Source organism: Suncus etruscus, chromosome 20 (assembly GCF_024139225.1).
Source record: "Suncus etruscus isolate mSunEtr1 chromosome 20, mSunEtr1.pri.cur, whole genome shotgun sequence".
Lineage (NCBI taxonomy): Eukaryota > Metazoa > Chordata > Mammalia > Eulipotyphla > Soricidae > Suncus > Suncus etruscus.
In genome coordinates this window covers 31,622,887-31,642,871 of record NC_064867.1, presented here as the reverse complement: position 1 = coordinate 31,642,871, position 19,985 = coordinate 31,622,887, and the positions used below count along the sequence as shown (strand labels likewise).

Below are 19,985 nucleotides of genomic sequence, written 5' to 3'. Positions count from 1 at the left end.
CATAGAGCCAGGTGTGATCCAAAATCAAAAAAAGAAAAAGAGTAAAGGGGGCCGGAGAGATAGCATAGAGGTAAGGTGTTTGCCTTTCATGCAGGAGGTCATTGGTTCGAATCCCGGCGCCCCATATGGTCCCCCGTGCCTGCCAGGAGCAATTTCTGAGCCTGGAGCCAGGAATAACCCCTGAGCACTGCCGGGTGTGACCCAAAAACCAAAAAAAAAGAGTAAAGTGGGTTCAGAGTGATAGCACAGTGGTAGGGCCTTGTCTTTCACGTGGCTAACCCTGGACGAACCCAGGTTTGATTCCCTGCATTCCATGTGGTCCCCCGAGCCTGCCAGGAGTGATTTCTGAGCGCAGAGCCAGGATATAAATAAACCAATAAACAAATGAGGTATAGCACAACAGTTCGGCATTTGCCTTCACATGGCCAACGTAGGACAGGCCCGGGTTCAATCCCTGGCATCCCACATGGTCCCCAAGTAAATCAGCTATCCTGGCCTCCTGACTATTGGAATTCATAGAGAATGTTAGCCATTTGTTTGATGCTACCTTTAACCTGAGCCCTATTTTTTGGGAAGAGACTCATCTAACTCCTGTTAGTGTCCCAAGGCCCTGTTGCCCAATACCCTCCTTCCCATGGGTCTCCACAATAGTCTTAATGGCTATATTTCTGCCAATAAATACTTAGAGCTTTTCCTTTTGTTTTCTCTTCAGGCATCTGGTGTGGAAGGTTCAGATATTCCTAATGATGGAAAACTCATCGGATTTGCTCAACACAGTATCATCTAAAACACAACCCTGAAAGTGGTGGCCCAAGGAGACTCCGCACACGTGTCTCTCTCTTGCTTCTGTTGGCTTAGACCCACAACTGCCAAAGAACCCAGCAACACGCCTCCCAGCAAAGAGCTTTAGGGGGTCTTTCTTTATGTTCTTCTTCCTGCCATCAACCCCTGTTTTTTCCCTGCAAGGAACGGCAAGTTGGACCCTCAGTGGCCAGCTTCCTTTAATGAGTTCCGTTAGTAAATCATGTATCCCCTGTCTTCCTCTGTTGGTACTGGCCCTGTGCATCTGGGGGTCTCTCGACCGCTAAAAGAGCAATTAGAATCTGGGACCCAGAGAGTTAAATTCAGTGCAATTTTTTTCATGTGGGAGGTGATTTATTTAATTTTATTTTATTTTCATGGGATGTTTTTTTTTGTTTGTTTGTTTTGCCTCATGTGAATTCTAGCAACATTGTTTGGAAAAAGCACAGCCCCATATGGGGCAACCCAAACTCTATTCTTGTTTTATTCATGATATTTCTAAGCTTTTTGTTGAAACTGCTCTCAGGCACCCCTCGTCATTGCTCCCTCTAGAAAGAGGTGCTCGCCTTAACTTCAGCTGGTGCAAAATATCGGACTATAGTCATACTTCAGCCACTGGATCCTTTACAGGTGCACATTGGAGGAGCCCCCTCTCCCTGTTCTGAGCGTCTCCCTCTAGCGGACTTATTTGAGCACTGCACCCCAGCCAGCTGCTCTTGGAGGAGTCCTCACACTGTTCTGAGTGTCTCCCTCTCGCGGCCCTATGAGGCACTGCACCCCCGCTACCTGATGATGGGTTTGGGACTCAGTCTTGGGAATCACGTGACGCCCGCGGGGACTTTCGGGTTTTGTGTGTCCCATGATTGTTTGCTGGTCACGTGAGAAGCCTGTGGCTTCTGGGTTCTGCGGTCACGTGACAGGTTGGCGTGTCACGTGACAGATTTGCACGTCAATGTGGCTGCCCGCTGACTTCCGTGTTTGCGGGTCCTATGACTCCCCAGGTACTTCCGGATTGGGGCCAACCTATAGTTTGGCGAGTCATGTGACGAGGTTGCGGGTCACGTGACTGGTTAACATGTCACGTGACCAAACCAGGGACTTCCTGGTTTGCGAGTCACGTGACGGGTTTGTGACTCATTTGGCTGCCCAGGGATTCCGGGTTTGGAGTCACATGAAGGTTTTAAGCGTCACGTGACCATCCAGAGATGTCCGGGATTGGGGGTGTCACATTGGTCAGTCATATGACAGATTTGCCCATCAGGTGGCTACCCAATGACTTCTGGGTTTGTGGGTTAACATGTCACGTGATTGGATTACTGGTCATGTCACAGCCCTGGAGTCTTCAGGGTTTCCGGGACAACTGATGGGTTGTCTGGTGACCTGAGAGTTTGTCTCATCACTTGATTACCCCAGGGACTTCCGGGTTTGGGTTCACATGGTGGGTTGGTCAGTCACATGTCGGGTTTGCAACACGTCACGTGACCACAATGGGGGTTTTCATGACCGCCCAGGAGACTTCCGGGTTTTAAGGTCACGTGATGGATTGGCCAGTCATGTGGCAGGTTTCTACATCACGTGACCCCAGGGACTTCTGGTTTTGCAGGTAACATGACAGAATTGCGGGTCACGTAAGAGCCCTGGAGATTTTCGGGTTTGGTGATCAGTGGTGTGTTGGCACATGACGAGACCATTGGGTAAATACTGGATTGCGGGTCACATAACAGGTTTGCAGGTCAAGTGACTGCCCAGAGGATTTACTGTTTGTAGGTCACATGACGGGTTGGCTAGCATGTCACATGACTGCCGGGGGAACTTCCGTGTTTGGGGTTCACATGACAGGTTGGCCAGTCATGTGACAGGCTTGCGCATCACATGACCGCCCAGGGGCCTTTCAGGTTTGCGGGTCACATGACAGGTTGTTGGGTCACGTGACAGCCTAGTGTGCATTTGACCACATACGAACTTCTGGGTTTGCATGTCACGTGTGACGGGTTTACGTATACATGGTGCCTAGGACTTCCGGGTTTGTGGTTCACATGACAGGTTGGCCAGTCATGTGACCAATGGGGCATTATGGGTTTGCAAGGCAAATGCCCTACCCCTGTGGTATTGCTCAAGCCCCAAAACTCATGACTTCTTAGCTACTTCTCATCTAAACTCTTAGCGAATCTTATCTGTTCTACTTGTGTGTGTGTGTGTGTGTGTGTGTGTGTGTGTGTGTGTGTGTGTGTGTGTGTGTGTGTGTGTGTGGTACGAACTGGAGATACAAGGCTTAAGGATCAGTCCTGACAGGGCTCAGGGGACTACTGCAGTGTGGGATTGAAACTAGTCAGCCATGCAGCCATGTTTAAGGAAAACACCCTGCTCACTGCTATCTCTCTGGCCCCTCATTCTCCTTATTTTTTGTTTTTTGTTTTTGGGTCACACCCAGCAGCACTCAGGGGTTACTACTGGCTCTATGCTCAGAAATCACCCTTGGCAGGCTCAGGGGACAATATGGGATGCCGGGACTCAAACCACCATCCTTCTGTGTCTAAGGCAAATGCCTTACCGCTGTGCTATCTCTCCGCCCCCCCCCCATTCTCCTTTTGTCTTCTTTCCCCCCTTTTTGGGTTTGGGACCATACACAGTATAATGAGTGCAGGATTTTTATTCCTACAGCAGTGGCTGGATGGTGCTCCTGACAGTGGCTTGAGAACCATGAGGGACCAAGCATCAGATCCATAAAAAGCAAGTGCTCCGATCCTTTGAGACATAGTCCCAACTCTATTTATTAATTTGTCTGTTTGTTTGGTTTGAGGTTGTGGCAATACCTGGAAGTGATCAGGACTTATTCCTGGCTTTGAGCTCAGAGATCTTTCCTGGTGGGACGTGGGGATCATATTCAGTGCTGGGGATCAAACTGGTGTTCGTCACATGACTACTCTATGTTCAGTCCCCCATGGTGGATTTTATTTCTATTTTTATTTTGGTTTTTGAACCACACCCTGCAATGCTTGGGGTACCATATAGAATGTCAGGCTTCGAATTGGGGATTGAATCTGAATCAACCCCATGCAAGGCAAACACCTTACCCGCTACACTACCTCATGGACCACACACACAGAGCTTTCCAATGGCATTTGGGATGTCCCAGAGCAAGCTTCCTTCTGAGCTGAGTCCAGTGTGGCTGAGGCGATCAGGCACCCTAACTGGCCTTTTATGGCAGCCCATGAGAGTCGCCTGACAAGTTCACTTGCACATTTCTTTTTTGGGGGGGTCACACTACAGTGCTCAGGGGTTACTCCTGGCTCTATGCTCAGAAATCGCTCCTGGCACACTCAGGGGACCATATGTGATACCGAGATTCGAATCTCTGACCCTCTTCATGCAAAGCAAACGCCTTACCTCCATGCGATCTCTCTGGCCCCCACTTCCACATTTCTGAAACGGAAAAGAGAATCCCTCAGTTTCAGGGGAGACACCACATCTAGTTTAGTAAGAATGTGTGGGACGCAGAGGGTATGGAATTCTCCTTGCATATGGCTGATCTGGTTTCAATTCCTGGCACCCTATATTGTCACCTGAGCATGGCCAAAAATAACCTTGAGTATCACAAGATGTAGCCCCGAAACAAAACCAGCACCACCAAAAAATAATAATAATAATAATAACAACATAAATGTGCTGAAGCCCTAGGTTTGTTAATGCACTGCAAATGCCCCCAGATATTCCGTAGGAACCAGTAGCAGCTCTGGCACTGTTGAGTATGGGTCCCCTCCCTCATCATAAGTCAAAGAAAGGGGGCCTGAGACATCGCATGGAGGTAAGGCATTTGCCTTGCATGCAGGCCAGTGGTTCGAATCCCGGCATTCCATGTGGTTCCCCGAGCCTGTCAGGAGCGATTTCTGAGCACAGAGCCAGGAGTAACCCCTGACCAACGCCAGGTGTGACCCAAAAACCAAAAAAAATTTTTATTATGAGGGGCTGATGAGATAGTACAGCCAGGACATCACTTGACTTCTATGTGGCTGGCCCAGATTCATCTCCAGCATCTCACATGAGCACAGCCAGAGTATTCCTAAAAACAGAGTCAGGAGTAACCCCTGAGTATTGCTGGGTGTGGCCCCAAAACAAAAGAAAACAATTTCTGTAGACGCACACGGAAAAGACAAGCCAAAGTATAATTTGGTTAACACACGGTTCCCTGAGCACCGCCAGGGGTCACTCCTGAGTACAGAGCCACGAACAGCTAGAATACTGCTGATTGACACCTAAGAAGGAAACAAACAAAATAGATAAACTGACATTGAAGTGTAGAATTTATTCAAAGATAATGCAAACACAAGCTAGCTTCAGGTTAGGGAAGAAAAATGGCAAAGCATATCTGGATAAAATATTTATATTCAAACTATATAAAGAATTCCCGGGGCCGGGCGGTGGCGCTGGAGGTAAGGTGCCTGCCTTGCCTGCGCTAGCCTAAGACGGACCGCGGTTCGATCCCCCGGCGTCCCATATGGTCCCCCAAGAAGCCAGGAGCAACTTCTGAGCGTATAGCCAGGAGTAACCGCTGAGCGTCACAGGGTGTGGCCCAAAAACCAAAAAAAAAAAAAAAAAAAAAAAAAAAAAAAGAATTCCCACAAGCTAATAAATACTCTTCAATGATATGGGGGATTAAGCACACCTGGCAATGCTTAGGGGTCACAGTGGACCATACTGGGTGCCAGAAATTAAGCTGGAGTGGCCACTAGCAAGGCAACCCTATTCTATGTCCTTTAAAAAATCTTGTTGTGGAGCCGGAGAGGTAGCATGGATGTAAGGTATTTGCCTTTCATGCAGAAGGTTATTGGTTTGAACCCCAGCATCCGATATGGTCCCCCGAGTCTGCCATGAGCGATTTATGAGCATAGAGACAGGAGTAACCCTGAGCACTGCTAGGTGTGACCCAAAAACCAAAAAATAGGGCCCGGAGAGATAGCACAGCGGTGTTTGCCTTGCAAGCAGCTGATCCAGGACCAAAGGTGGTTGGTTCGAATCCCGGTGTCCCATATGGTCCCCCGTGCCTGCCAGGAGCTATTTCTGAGCAGACAGCCAGGAGTAACCCCTGAGCACTGCCGGGTGTGGCCCAAAAACCAAAACAAACAAACAACAACAACAAAAAAAACAAAAAAAAAACCCCAAAACAAAAAATATTTGTTGGGGGGCTGAAGTGATAAAACAGCAGTAGTGTGCTTGTTTTGCAGGGGCTGAACCAGGACGTATCTGGGTTCGATTTCCGGCATATCATATGGTCCTCAGCTTTCCAGGAGCAATTTTTTCTGTTTCTTGGGACACATGTGATGATGCTCAGGTGTTACTCTTGCTATGCACTCAGAAATTATTCTTGGCAGGTTCGGGGGACTTTATGGTATGCTGGGGATCGAACCCCAGTCCTTTCCTGGTAGGTTGAGTGCAAGGAAAATGCCCTACCACTGTGCTATTGCTCTGGTCCCGCAGGAGTGATTTCTAAGCCCAGTCAGGAGTAACCCTTGAGTGCTACTGGGTATAGCCCCACAAAATATATTATTGGGGCTCAGGATCATTGACTAGCATGGTGGTCTAACCCCGAACACACATACAGAATTACATGGGATCATAGAGACAGCAGAGTAGGTAAAGCACTTGCATGTTTCTTCCCCTTGTAGCACCATTTTTGGTGCCCTGAGCAAGGCATGGTCCCGGACTACTGTTAGGTGAGGCCCTCAAGCCAAACCAAACAAAAACAATGCGAAGAGCTGGAAAGAGGTTTCAATGGACTGGGGGGGGGGCATGTTCTGTATGGAGAAAGCCCAGGCTGGATCCCCAGAGCAGCCTGACACTTGAGCACTCAGCAAGTTACTTCTGAGCACTGAATTTTGAATTATACCACAGTCAGCACTGCTAGGCATGGTATGTTTCAAAGAAACAAAAGTCAGGGAGCCAGAGCAGTAGGGTATTTGCCTTGCATGAGGCATACCCAGGACGGTATTTCATAAGGTCCCCTGAGTCTGCCAGGAGCAATTTCTGAGTATTCAGCAAAGAGTAACCGAGTACCGCTAGCTGTGACCCAAAAACAACAACAATAACAACAACAACAACAACAACAACAAGAAAACCCCCATATATACAATGTCAGAAAACTAAGGCGGTGGAAATCAGCTTTAATAACAGTATTCAGGGGCCGGAGAGATAGCATGGAGGTAAGGCGTTTGCCTTGCAATCAGAAGATCGGTGGTTCAAATCCCGGCAACCCATATGGTCCCCTGAGCCTGCCAGAAGTGATTTCTGAGCATAGAGCCAGGAGTAACCCCTGAGCATTGCAGTGTGATCAAAACCAAAAAACAAACAAACAAAACCAAAACCATAGTATTCAATAGAACTCAATGATAGAGCTCAATGATCCAAGATACAGTTTGCATACAGGAGGGCTTAGTTCCATGCCTGTCACTACATGGATCCCTGAACACAGAGTCGGGAGCAACTTCCACATAGTCCAAAAGAGAAATCTAAAATCTATAGCCATCAGATCATAAGACCTTTTTGGTTTTTTATTTGGTTTTAGTGTCACACCTGGCGGCACTTGGGTTACTCCTGGCTCTGTGCTCAGAGATTCCTCCTGGCAGGCACAGGGGACCATATGGGATGCCAGGATTCAACCGTGGTCCCATTCTGGATTGGCTGTGTGCAAAGCAAATGCCCTGTCACTGTGCTATCTCTCCGGTCCCATTTATTTATTTTTTTGAGGCTTTTGGTCCACACCCGGTGGTGCTCAGGGGTCACTGCTGGCTCTGTGCTCAGAAATTGCTCCTGGCAGGCTTGGAAACCATATGAAATGCCAGAGATTGAACCCAGGTCCGTCTTGGGTTGACTGTATACAAGGCAAACACCCTACCGATGTGCTCTCTCCAGCCCCGAGTTTGTTCCTTTATTGAAAGTTTTGTAGTCCGGGGGCCGGAGGTAATGTGATTACCTTGCATGCAGAAGGATGGTGGTTAAAACCCGACATCCTATACGTTCCCCTGAGCCTGCCTGGAGCATTTTGAGCACATAGTCCGGAGGACCCCTGAGCGCTGCCGGGTGTGGCCACAAACAAAAACGTTTTCCAGTCCCATCTGGCAGTACTCAAGACTAATCTGAGCGAACACAGTGCTTGGAACTCTACCGTTGTTGCTTGGGGCTCATCAGGAGCAGGGTCTCCCCAAAAGCAAAAAGTGAGCCTTTGAGTAAACTCCCAGCTCAGGGCTGTTCTTGGTTTTGGGCAACACGAGTGCTGCTCAGGGGTTACTCCTGGCTCTGCACTCACTGCACTCAGGGATCACTCCTGGTGGTGCTCAGGACCATAGGAGGTGCCGGTAAGGACTGAATTCAAGTCGGCCATGTGCAAGGCAAAGCTACCCATTGTACTGTTGCTGGGACCCCAGGGTTTTTGTTTTTGTTGTTTTTAATAAAAGTTACGAAGAAAAGCATGTGGGTCATTTATAGGATTTGGAAAAGTTTCGACGACTGAGTGCTCACTTGTGGAGACCAAGCTGGAATGAAGTGGGGTCCTCTCTTGCTAAGGAAGGTGTTTATGAGTTAGGATGGCAATGAAAAATGTAATATTAATTTATAGCCAGGAGAGAGGAACAGTCCTTGGTCTTTCATCTCAACAGTAGCTCTCATTTCATGTCTAGTCAGCGGCTTTATGAACATGTTAGCCTAATTTGTTATCAACACATCCTATTAAACATTTTTGGTAGCAGTAGTCTCTGCAATTGGAGCTAGTTATTTTAAAAGATTCCCTTTCTCCCTACCAATAGTAAATTCGGAACGTGCTCTTTTAACCATTTACACTGCTAATCTGTTTTCCTGGCAACTCCAGAAAGGGAAGTGGCTATCAGCAGAGAAACCCAAACCATCCCACCCCCCTCCTCTGTTTTCTCTTTTCTTTTTGGTTTATTATGAGCAATTGTCTTCAGAAAGCTGTCAAGTGTGATTCCTCTTTCTGCTCTTCCATAAAGTTCCTGCTGCCATCCTCTGTCCGGATATTTGAGTCTCAGCATCTGAAGATGGGCCAAATTGGCTGCTTCCCCCTACCCCACAGTCACTTTTTCCCTGAAGCCTTTTTCGAGGCTGGTAGGTGGGGCCAATCAGGATCTGGCCTGTTCCTTTTCTGACCTTCTGGGGCCTCCACCGTCAGAGCCATTTCTTTCCATATCTGTTTTCCTCCTTTTCCCTTAAAAGAAAGAAAGTTAAAAACAATGCTAATAAATAAAAAGCAAAGCAAAGCAACCCCCTCCATCATATACCCACTGTGTAGGGAATAAAGCCAGTATGAGGTTTTGATTTTTGCATGATTCAGGAATGAGGGTGTATATACTGACATACAGCTCTCAAATTATGAAAGAAACATATTGGCAATCATGGCAGCATGAGAAAATCCTCTTTCTTTTTTAGTTTGGTTTTAGGGCAACACTCGGTGGCACTCAGGGGTTACTCCTGGCTCTGTGCTCGGAAATAGCTCCTGGCAGGCACGGGGGATCATATGGGACACCAGGATTCGAACCAACCACCTTTGGTCCTGGATCGGCTGCTTGCAAGGCAAACGCCGCTGTGCTATCTCTCCAGGCCCCGAGAACAATTTTTAATAGAAGAAAAGCCCCTTGGGTCTGGCGAGTCGTGACTAGCTTGTGCTGCACGCTCCAGCTGGGTTTAACTCGAGGCAGTTTGGATCCCAGAGCCATCCATCCCTGCACTGGGAAGCACCCCCTAAGCACTGCTAGGTGTGATAAATCAAAAAGATCAGGGGCCTGAGAGATAGCAGAGCGGGAGGCCATTTGCCTCACAAGTAGCTGGCCAGGACCAAAGGTGGTTCAAATCTCGACAACCCTTAGGGTCCCCCATGCCATGAAGGTAGGGCGTTTGCCTTGCAAGCAGATCATCCAGAATGGACTGTAGTTCGAATCGGTATCCCATACGGTCCCCCAGCCTACTCCTGCCTATTGGATAATGTCCAGAAAAATTCTTTTCATGTTCATTTTCCTCCAATTGCCCTTATTTCTCCTACAAATCACCCTCCTAAGCCACAGAAAATACCCCATTCTGATTCTTCTCTACTTTCTTCCCTCACATCCTAGTCATTTTCTTTTTACTAACTCTCTAGGCCGTGCTAGCAATGACGGAGAATAAAACTGGGTTTTCTCCACACACACTTAAGTTTTTAAGTTTTGGCTTCCACAGGGCAGATGAAAATTTTATAAAAATTTGTTTTTTGTAAGTTTGTGTATGAATTGCATGCTCCCAAATGGCAGGTGAACATATGGAAAGTTTGAAAATTTCATCTAATGCTAATGATTCCTCCACTCAGAATTATATTACTATTGTTCTTGTAATTTCCATCTAGAGATGCGCAGAGAGCAACCAGGGTCTAACCCTGCATCCGAGGCCGACTCGCGGATTCCAGCCGAGGCCTCCTCCTGGTCCTCCTCCTCGTGGTCTTCAACGGAGGCTGCCTCCTCCTCCTCCTGGACTCCAACCGAGGCCGCCTCCTCGGAGACATCACTAGATGTCTCCGGATCTCCTGACCTCTGAAATGCCGCCTGAAATACTGTCCCTATAAAAATTGGGTTAAAAGAAAGGGTCCTTCTGAGCCACAGTGCCTCTCTCCTTTTGTCTCCCTAAAACAATTTCCACGACCAGCTCATTCCTGTCTCCCAAAAAAAATTTACACGACCTACCTCTCTCCCTACAATATATTTTTAGAAAAAAATACTCGGGGTCGTCCTGAGCCACTTTGCATTCCCCCCTTTCCTTGCACTTGATAGGCACATTTATTACTTGGGTTGTTAATTTGGATCTCTTTTTTTAGTGTTGATTGTGTCATTTCGATATTTAAATTCATGACTCCTTTAAATCACTGATGTACTCAGATCCCCTTGAACTCTGACTCCCATGGTTCCATCTATCACTACTTCCTCTCAATTTCTTTCCTTCTCTGTCCTTGTCCCTTTTTACTGTGGGGTTAAGAATGATCTAGACATCTCCCCTTTTCTTTTTTTTTTTTTTTGTGGTTTTTGGGTCACACCCGGCAGTGCTCAGGGGTTACTCCTGGCTCCATGCTCAGAAATTGCTCCTGGCAGGCACGGGGGACATATGGGACGCTGGGATTCGAACCGATGACCTCTTGCATGAAAGGCAAACGCTTTACCTCATTCTATCTCTCCAGCCCCACATCTCCCCTTTTCAAAAGATGGGATTCCCTGTTCCAGTTTTTCTATGTAAGACATATAAATTAGGTCCTCCTATAGTTTGTCTTCTTTCTTCTGGCTGTTTCAAAAATAAATAAATAAATAGAGCCGTTATTGAATGATGATTATACATAAGGCAAAAAGTACAAATTTCCAGGTGGATTTTACTTGTCTCCTTGAAGACAAGTCATTCTTCAATGAAAGGCAAGTGACATTCCTTTGAGCACACACTGTAAATATGGTAACAGGAATATTATCATGGTTTTAGTCTCTTTCTTAAGAGTAACTCTAAAAACAATCTGATGATTTACCTAACTAGGCAAGTCAATAAAACATTATAAATTATGTATTTTAAGATACTGCCATAAAAATCTTGAGTTTTCTTGTTTTGGACAAAAAGTGCCAAGTACTAGAGGATCTTGATATTTTTATTCAAGCATTTAGGCAGAATGTGTCTGATTTTATTTTATGGAATAAGCTGATTGAGGGGATAAAGGATAGAAATGATTGTTGGGGGCCCGGAGTGATAGCACAGTGGCGTTTGCCTTGCAAGCAGCCGATCCAGGACCAATGGTGGTTGGTTCGAATCCCGGTGTCCCATATGGTCCCCCGTGCCTGCCAGGAGTAACCCCTGAGCATAGCCGGGTGTGGCCCAAAAACAAAAAACAAAAAACAAAAAAAATGATTGTTGGGTCACACCTGGCAGCGCTCAGGGGTTCCTCCTGGCTCTGCACTCTGAAATCACTGAAGGGGGACATATGGGAAACCGGGATTCAAACCACAGTCCATTCTGGATCAGCTGCATGCAAGGCAAATAAATGTACTCAAGGGACTATCTAGGGTGCTGTGGATTGTACTTGGGATGGCAGTGTAAAAAGCAAGAATCTTGCTCAATGTGTAGTCTTTCTGGCCCTTAAAAATCTTCATTTTGGGAGCCAGAGAGGATAGTACATTGGGTTTTTCTTGCACAGGGACGACCCCGTTGTCTGCAGCCTATGGAATACCAGAGATTGAACCCTGGCAGACTAATCTTGAGGCAAGTGCCCTGCCCACCACACTATCCATTGCTCTGGCACCAGTCTCTATGTCTTATGCAAGGTAATACTGGCAGCCTTTTGAAGTGGGTTTGTCTAACATGTAGATTAGATAATATGGGTGAAAGTCATAGTGGAAGGGACCACACCGGATAGGAACAGTGCTCCTGCAGGCCCAGTGCAGCCAGTGAAATGGAGGTGGGAGTCGGCCTGGGATCACCCTACTCAGCTCCTTTGCCCCCCCACCCCCTGGTCAAAAAGGCAGTTGCCAGGCACTCATGGAGAAAAGATACAGACCTGGGGACAGTGGCTACTTTGGGGCTTGTGACAGCAGAGTTGGGCCCAGGCTCGATTAAGCCTCCTGAACTAGCCCCTGATCAGTTCCCCTGGATGTCAACTGCATTGGCACTGCCTCCCCCATGGCAGGATCCCAGGTGCAGAATAGAGGGGCCTACAAGTTTTCATTTTGGGGAATTACACATTGCATGGTTCTGTGCTCAGGGATCACTCTTGGCGGTGCTTGGAAGACTATCTAGGGTGGCAGATATCAATCCAGGCTAGAGGCATGCAAGGTGAGGGTCCTTCCAGCTTTCCTCTCCAGCCTGCAAGGAAAGGGGGCCTTGGATGCAGTGTTGGCCAGAGAAACAGAGGTTCCCTACTAGGGGGCCTCTAGATCTTGGACAACTGAGGCTTTGTCCTCTAGAGGTAGGTGGGAACTTCTAGAGCAGCACCTTTGGGTCTGTGAGCCACCTTTTATCCAGTTAGTTGAAATTCAGGCCTGGAATTTTTTTTTTATTATAATATAATTTTATTTTGATCATAGTGGGTTACATATTGGTGACAATAATATTTTAAGTACATATTCACATAAAATCAGGAGGGATTCCCATCCATCACTAAATTGTTCTCCCTACCCGTCCGTTTTTGTCTTCCCTCCCATTTCTTCTTCCCTCACCCCCAGGGTGGCTAGAATATGTGGTCCCCTCTGTATCTAACCTATTACTTAGTAGTCTTGCACCTATTTGGTCTTGAGGCCTCCCTTATTTCCCCCTCTAACTGGAGGCAAGACCAGCTATTTCACGTTACGTGGTTTTGCCTGAAAAAGAAAAAAGTAATAAATTGGGGGTAAGAGTCTAATACCCCGAAAATGGGCGGAATCCTTCTAGTGGATCTCATCATCGATTTGGAGGTGAAAAGAAAGAGAAGGTGAAACACTCCACCAGTACCAAAAGAAGTGTTAAATGTCCATTGAGGACTCCAGCTATATCGATAAGCACCACAAAAAAAACAAACAAAAAAAAACAAAACAAAACAACACAAACAAAAAAACAACAAAAACAAGCACACAAACAAAAAAAACACACCATGGTCTTGAAATAAGAAACATGGCATAGCACATAACGAAAGAAAAGAGAGGAAGAGAAAAAATAAGTATAACTGGGGACAACAATTTCAATAATCACACCCAAAGAGAGAAATCGACCAAAATAGATAGGTAAATGAAAATAATAATAAATGAAGTTAAAAAAAAAGTATGTATATATATATATATATATATATAAATAACCAAGGTTTTGTGCTTTTTGTATTTTTGTTTTTTCCCTCCTGCCCTGGCACAGTAAATATTGGGGTCATTTGAAAAGAAATTCACTTGGCCTAAAAAAAATATGGGGTTTCTCCGTCCTTGGAGTATACTGTCATGGGGATCAACTCTAGATTTTGCTCAGGATCATTTACTCTCCCGGTCAGGCCTGGAATTTTATGTACAACTGTGGCCTGATTTTCCTTTCTTCCTCCTTCCTTTTCTTACTTGCTTCCCTCCTCCTCCCTTTCTCATCCCTCCCTACTCCCACACCTGCTGATGGTCCCTGAGCCTGGAGTGATTCTGAGTGCAGAGCCAGGAATAACTCCTGAAACTCCTGAAAGCTGGCTGCCAGAGAACTTAGAAAGATGGTTGGCTGGACTCACTATTTTTGTTGCCCTGTTGCTCCTCCTGCCTTTCCTTTTCCTCTGGTCCTCTCTGACTGCCCCCTCCTCCCAGTTTGTCTTCACCTCCTCTCTCTCTCCCGCCAAGGGGTTGGCTGTAAGGCTTGTGGCTTCTGTACCTTGTCTTTTCCCTATTAAACTCGACCTCCGGAAAAACCTTTCCTTGTCAGAGTCGTACCTACCTGGCAGTGGGCTTTGGCACCAGAGCTCGGAACTGGATTGGCTGCATGCAAAGCAAGTGCAGTATGCATTGTCCTTTTGCTCCAGCCCTGAGTTTTGATCCCTAGTACTAATGGCCCCTTGGCACCTCCAAGAACAGCACCTTCCCACACCTGATGAGGAGCAGGAATAGTCCCAGTATAAAAGGGTGTGGGACCCAAACGAGGAAAAAAATATTGAGAGGTGTGTGTGTGGTGGGGGGAGCTGGTCCATACTTACTCCTGAAGGTGTCTGGGACCATATGGCATGCCTGGGATCATATCCAGGTCAGGCAAATGCCAGGCAAGTACCAAACCTGTTTATTGCTCTGGCCCAATATAATTATTTTTGGGGGCTAAACCAGCACTTTTCAGGGTTTCCTTCTGGCTCTGCACTCATGAATTACTCCTGGTGGTACACAGAAGTCCATACTGGAAACTGGGGATCAAACCTGTGTTGGCTGTGTGCAAGGCAAACACGCTATCCACTGTACTATAACTCTAGCTCCCAAAAATAATTTTAAAAGCCCCAACCTTTTTTTTGGTTTTTGGGTCACACCCATCAGCGCTCGGGGGTCACTCTTGGCAGGCTCCGGGGACCATATGGGATGCCAGGATTTGAACCACCGACCTTCTGCATGCAAGGCAAACGCCTTACCTCCATGCTATTTCTCTGGCCCTAAATAGTCCTTTTATAGCAGAACTTATATATGAGTACCAGTCTCTTAATTTCTTTGCATAAATCACAAATCAATGCCATTTAAACCTAGAATAATGAGGCAATTTGGAAGGAAAAATAAAACAAGTATCTAGAGCTTCAAATGATTTATTTGTGAAACTGGTACAGCACACATGTAAATTTTAGAAGAAAGCAGAATTTCAAAGCTAGCAATTAGCTCGCCGGTCCAGAATGCTGACTGGTCAGGGGTGCACTCACAGAAAGCCAAAATGGAATCTGGGCCAGGGTCAGCTGCGTCTCACTATGACCTAAAAAATTCACTTAAATCAAAACGATACAAACCCCACAATAAGGACAGAATAAGTCATTTCTTATCAGAAAGGGAGAAGTACGCAGCACTTAACATGATTTAACGCCAAAATAAGATGCTTCCGGTCAAATACAAAGGACAGCTAGTGGCGAACACAAGGATACAGGCTGTGAACTTGCACTGAAAGGGACTGGGAGGACTGAGTGACAGGAAGAGAAACTGTGTGTGTGAGAGAGAAAGAGAGAGTGTGGTGTCTATCAAATCAGGAGTAGTCATTGTCATCCCTACTTGGTTTCTCTTCTCTGGCACTTGCCCCATCACCGTCACCATTCTAAGGTCCTAAGAGGCCTTCATGTTGTGTTCGTGGGTGTGTGTCTAATCAGTCATCGTTTCTGTCATCACTACTTGGCTCTTTTTCTTCGGCACTCGCTTCATCTTCATCATCCTAAGGGTTAAAAGCAATCATTAAATTATTGGTATGGGGGCTACAGTCAGCTGTGTTTACAGTTTAACTCCTAGCCCAGTGCTCAGGACTCACTCCTGGTGACAACTGAAGTCCATCTGAGGTGCTGGAGATAAAACCTGAGTTGGGGGGCCGGAGAGATAGCACAGCAGTAATGCGTTTGCCTTAGATGCAGAAGGGCAGTGTTTTGAATCCCAGCATCCCATGTGGTACCCAAGCGTGCCAGGAGCGATTTCTGAGCGTAGAGCCAATAGGAACTCCTGAGCGCTGCCGACTGGGACCCAAAAACCAAAAAAATAAAAATAAAAATAAAAAAAACCTGAGTTAGCTTTGTGCAGTCAAATGCCTGCATGCATGTGCCACCTCTCTGGCCCAACATAAATTTTTCTTTAAAGACTCAAACGGGGGGGGGGGGGGCGGCAGAGAGATTGCACAGCGGCGTTTGCCTTGCAAACAGCCGATCCAGGACCAAAGGTGGTTGGTTCGAATCCCGGCGTCCCATATGGTCCCCTGTGCCTGCCAGGAGCAACTTCTGAGCCTGGAGCCAGAAATAACCCCCTGAGCACTGCCGGGTGTGACCCAAAATCACACACACACACACACCCCCACACACCCAAAAACCACACACACACACACAAAAAGAAATCTTTTACTACTAAGAAGTTTCTGCAACCTCCACATTCAGCTGAATGACCCCTCTTAGATTAAGAAGTTAGGCTTCAGAGGCCAGAGAGATAGCATGGAGGTAGGGCATTTGCTTTGCATGCATAAGGACGGTGGTTCGAGCCCCGGCATTCCATATGGTCCCCTGTGCCTGCCAGGGGTGATTTCTGAGTCTAGAGCCAGGAGTAACCCCTGAGCACTGTTGGGTGTGACCCAAAAACGAAAAATCAAAAAAAGGGGGGATATCTGAGTGATATGTGCATGGATGGGCCCACAGAGCACATGCGTCAAACCCTTTAAGTTGAAGAAGTAAGGTGTTAGTGTTACAAGACAGCTCACTGAGCTGAGTCCAGGCTTTGCATGAAAGTGCACTACTGATTACCAGTGCTACCAGGAGAATCACATAGGACAGAGGCAGGTATAATCCTACAGACATTAAAAAAAAAGGCTGGGCCGGACTGGCACCACAGCTGTAGGGTATTTGCTTTCACATGCCTGACCTAGGACCTACTGCGGTTTGATCCCCTGGCATCATATATGGTACCTCAAGACAGGAACAATTTCTTTTTTTCCTTTTTATTTGACTTTTGGGTCACACCCAATGGCGTTCAGGAGTTATTCCTGGCTCTGTGCTCAGAAATCACTACAGGCAGGCTCAGGGGACCATATGAGATGCTGGGTTTCGAACCACCATCTGTCCTGGGTCAGCTGCGTGCAAAGCTAAAACCCTGCTGCTGTGCTATCTCTCCAGCCCCCAGGAGCAATTTCTGAGCACATAGCCAGGAGTAACCCCTGAGTGTCACTGGGTGTGGCCCCCCCAAAACAAAACAAAAAACAAACAAAAAACAAAAACAAATACCACATACTCTGTGAGTAGAAAAGTTACAGGAAAAACTGAAGCACTATCTCATCAAGTACCAGAAACTGTATAGTCTTTCATGGTATCTTGATTTACTGAGATGCTGGTAATCTGGGATCAAAAAACAATACTTCTGTCATAAGGTGGAATTTGGTCACTGTTTTAAGCAAAAATTCAAAGTATTCAAAAGTACAAAAAAGGGAGCAAACCACTGCAAAAAACCATCGGAAAACAGTGCGGGGTGGTGGCAAAGACCTGGAGTCTAACCCGAGCTCTACAACTGAGATCTAGACAAGTGTGTCTATTCCGTTTTTTGCCTTTTTTCTCCCATTTTCCTCTGTGTGAGATGCAGAGACAAATGGTTCCCACTGAGCTGCCAGCACCTTCCTGGAGCCCGTCAGTGATACCTTTTCCATCTGGCTTCTATCACACGGTGTAGGGTCACATTCTGAAGTATCCTCCTTTGAAAGTGCGTCAGATGCTTTGGTGCCATCTGCTTTTCGTTTTCTTCCTACTATGTTTCAAAGGAGAAACATCGTAAATCATCTATAATCACGCTAAAAATAACTAACTTCAGGAGATGGCCTGCCAAAGACTAACTAGAGGTAGAAAAACTGTATAATTAAAAGAATTGGGGGGGGGGGTCTCTTCCCCACCAAGCAGTGCTAAGAGCACCATGTGGGATCAGGGATATAAACCCAGGCTGCCAGCATGCAAAGCACTCACTGCAGCACAAGTAACCCCTGAACACTGCTGGGTGTGGCCCCAAAACCAAAACCAAAAAAAAAAGGATGTACTGTGTTTGCCATGAACATAGCCAACCTGAATTTGCTCCCCAACACACCATATGGTTCCCTGAGCACTGCTCGGAGTGATCCCTGAGCGCAGAACCAGAAATAAGCTCAGTACTGACAAGTGTGCCCGACAAACAAATAAGCAATAATATACAAACAAAAACAAAAGAAAGCATTGCTTGTCTCACCACTGGAAGCCCAGCTCTCAGGCCCTGATGAAGTTCCTCCTTTTCTCTTCTCTAAATGCTGGTCCCCCCTGGGGCCTCACCTTGATGTCCACCCCGGGCAGGGTGCACAGGGCCTTGTGGGTCTCCTCGTAGGGTGCTTGGCATAGCTGCTGCAGCCAGGACAGCCCACCGTGGTCCTGCAGGATGACGTGGGCGCTGGTGCTCACACAAGTGGTGCGGTATCCAAGGTCCATCTTCCTGAGCTGAGCTTCCACCGAAAGCCCTGTGGGAAGTGAGGTCGTGGCATGGGTCAGGCTACCTCAGGCAAGCATGTGATCCTCCACCCTTGAGCACCTCTTGAGCACCTCTGTGTCACCTCCCCAGTTTCTGAAGCCATAGGACACTTGCACAGGCCAGGCCCAAGAAGATCTGGACTTGTCTCCTTTCCAGATGTAACCTCAATAGTCATGGGATGGGTCCCTGAGTAGGTCTAATAAGCTCTTCTGTCTTGGATTTTCTGCCTTGCATCCTTTTTTGGGGGGGGAAGGGGAGCAGGAGAGCCACATCCAATTCATTGATTGATTAGATTGGTTTCTGCACTCAGAAATCAGCCCTGGCAGGCTGGAGGACCATATGGGATGCCGGGAACCTGAACCAGGTTCCTTCCGGGCTGGCTGCATGCAAGGCAAACGCCCCACCGCTATGCTATCTCTCCGGCCCAGAACATGTGTTCTTCACCCCTGACTGCAGTAACTGCATGTCTGCACTGTGAAGATGTTGAGACCAGGAGCAAGATGCAGTGACAAATGAGGGCCTGAGGCGTCACAGCCAGATAAGAGAACTTAAACGGGGTGATTAATAGAATGGAGTAGGGGGTTTCTGGGAAGAAAGTTAAACAGTGAAGTACAAAAACACTGAAGAATGTTGGCAGCCCACTGGCCAGGGCCCAGACAACTCACCTGACAGGTCCTGCAGGGTGGGAAAGCCATGGTAGTGACATGGTCCAGCTGACAGAGCTGTGGCCTAAAGGTCTGGCAGAGTCGCTCGACTTTGCCAGTGATATGGGCGATGTTACTGTTGGAAGAGCAGATAAAGGAGAAAAGGCATTCATTCAACTGGATACTGTCCCAGGAGGCGCACATCTGAAGACCAGAAAACAGGGTGTGCGTGGAGAGATGCCTTTTTTTTTGGAGGGGGGGAGGGTCACACCCGGCAGCACTCAGGGGTTACTCCTGGCTCTATGCTCAGATAGCCCCTGGCAGGCACAGGGGACCATATGGGCTGCCGCTGCTGGGATTCAAACCACCGTCCTTCTGCATGAAAGGCCACCGTCCTTCTGCATGAAAGGCAAACGCCTTACCTCCATGCTATCTTTCCGGTTTCCTTTTTTTTAACTTGATTGATTGTTGGGCCACACCCATTGGTGCTCAAGGGCTGCTCCTGGCTCTGCACTCAGAAATTGCTCCTGGCAACGGAGGACCATGTGGGGTGCTGGGAATCAAACAGGGTCCCTCCCCAGGTTCAGCCTGGTTCAAACCTTTTGGAAGCGGGGATCCACAGAACTCCAGTGATGGTAGAGCTGTGCCAGGCTGACATCCAGTTGGAAGTACCGATGAACCGTTTTCAGCTCTTCGGGCATGGGCCTACCTTTGGGACCTCTGCCTGGGCTGTAGACGGTGCAGTACAGCTGCTCCTCAGTTTGCGTAAAGGTCCACACCTGGTTCGCCAGCACCCGGTCCATGTTCAGGGTTCCGCTCACTCCACCGAGAGCCCCGAGAAGCACTCGGTACTCAGTTCCCCTCCCTGCCT

At 47.4% G+C, this 19,985-nt stretch overlaps 1 protein-coding gene across 1 annotated transcript; it reads right to left on the bottom strand.

Moving 5' to 3' along the window:
* Positions 1 to 2,372: 2,372 nt before the first annotated feature.
* On the bottom strand, positions 2,373 to 19,935 carry LOC125997918 (N-glycosylase/DNA lyase-like). The gene is given in 6 exon segments (XM_049766102.1): positions 2,373 to 2,502; positions 10,210 to 10,364; positions 18,278 to 18,459; positions 19,136 to 19,171; positions 19,174 to 19,318; positions 19,714 to 19,935. Coding segments are annotated over 6 exon segments (852 nt in total). The 5' UTR covers positions 19,918 to 19,935.
* Between the last annotated feature and the right edge of the window lie 50 nt (positions 19,936 to 19,985).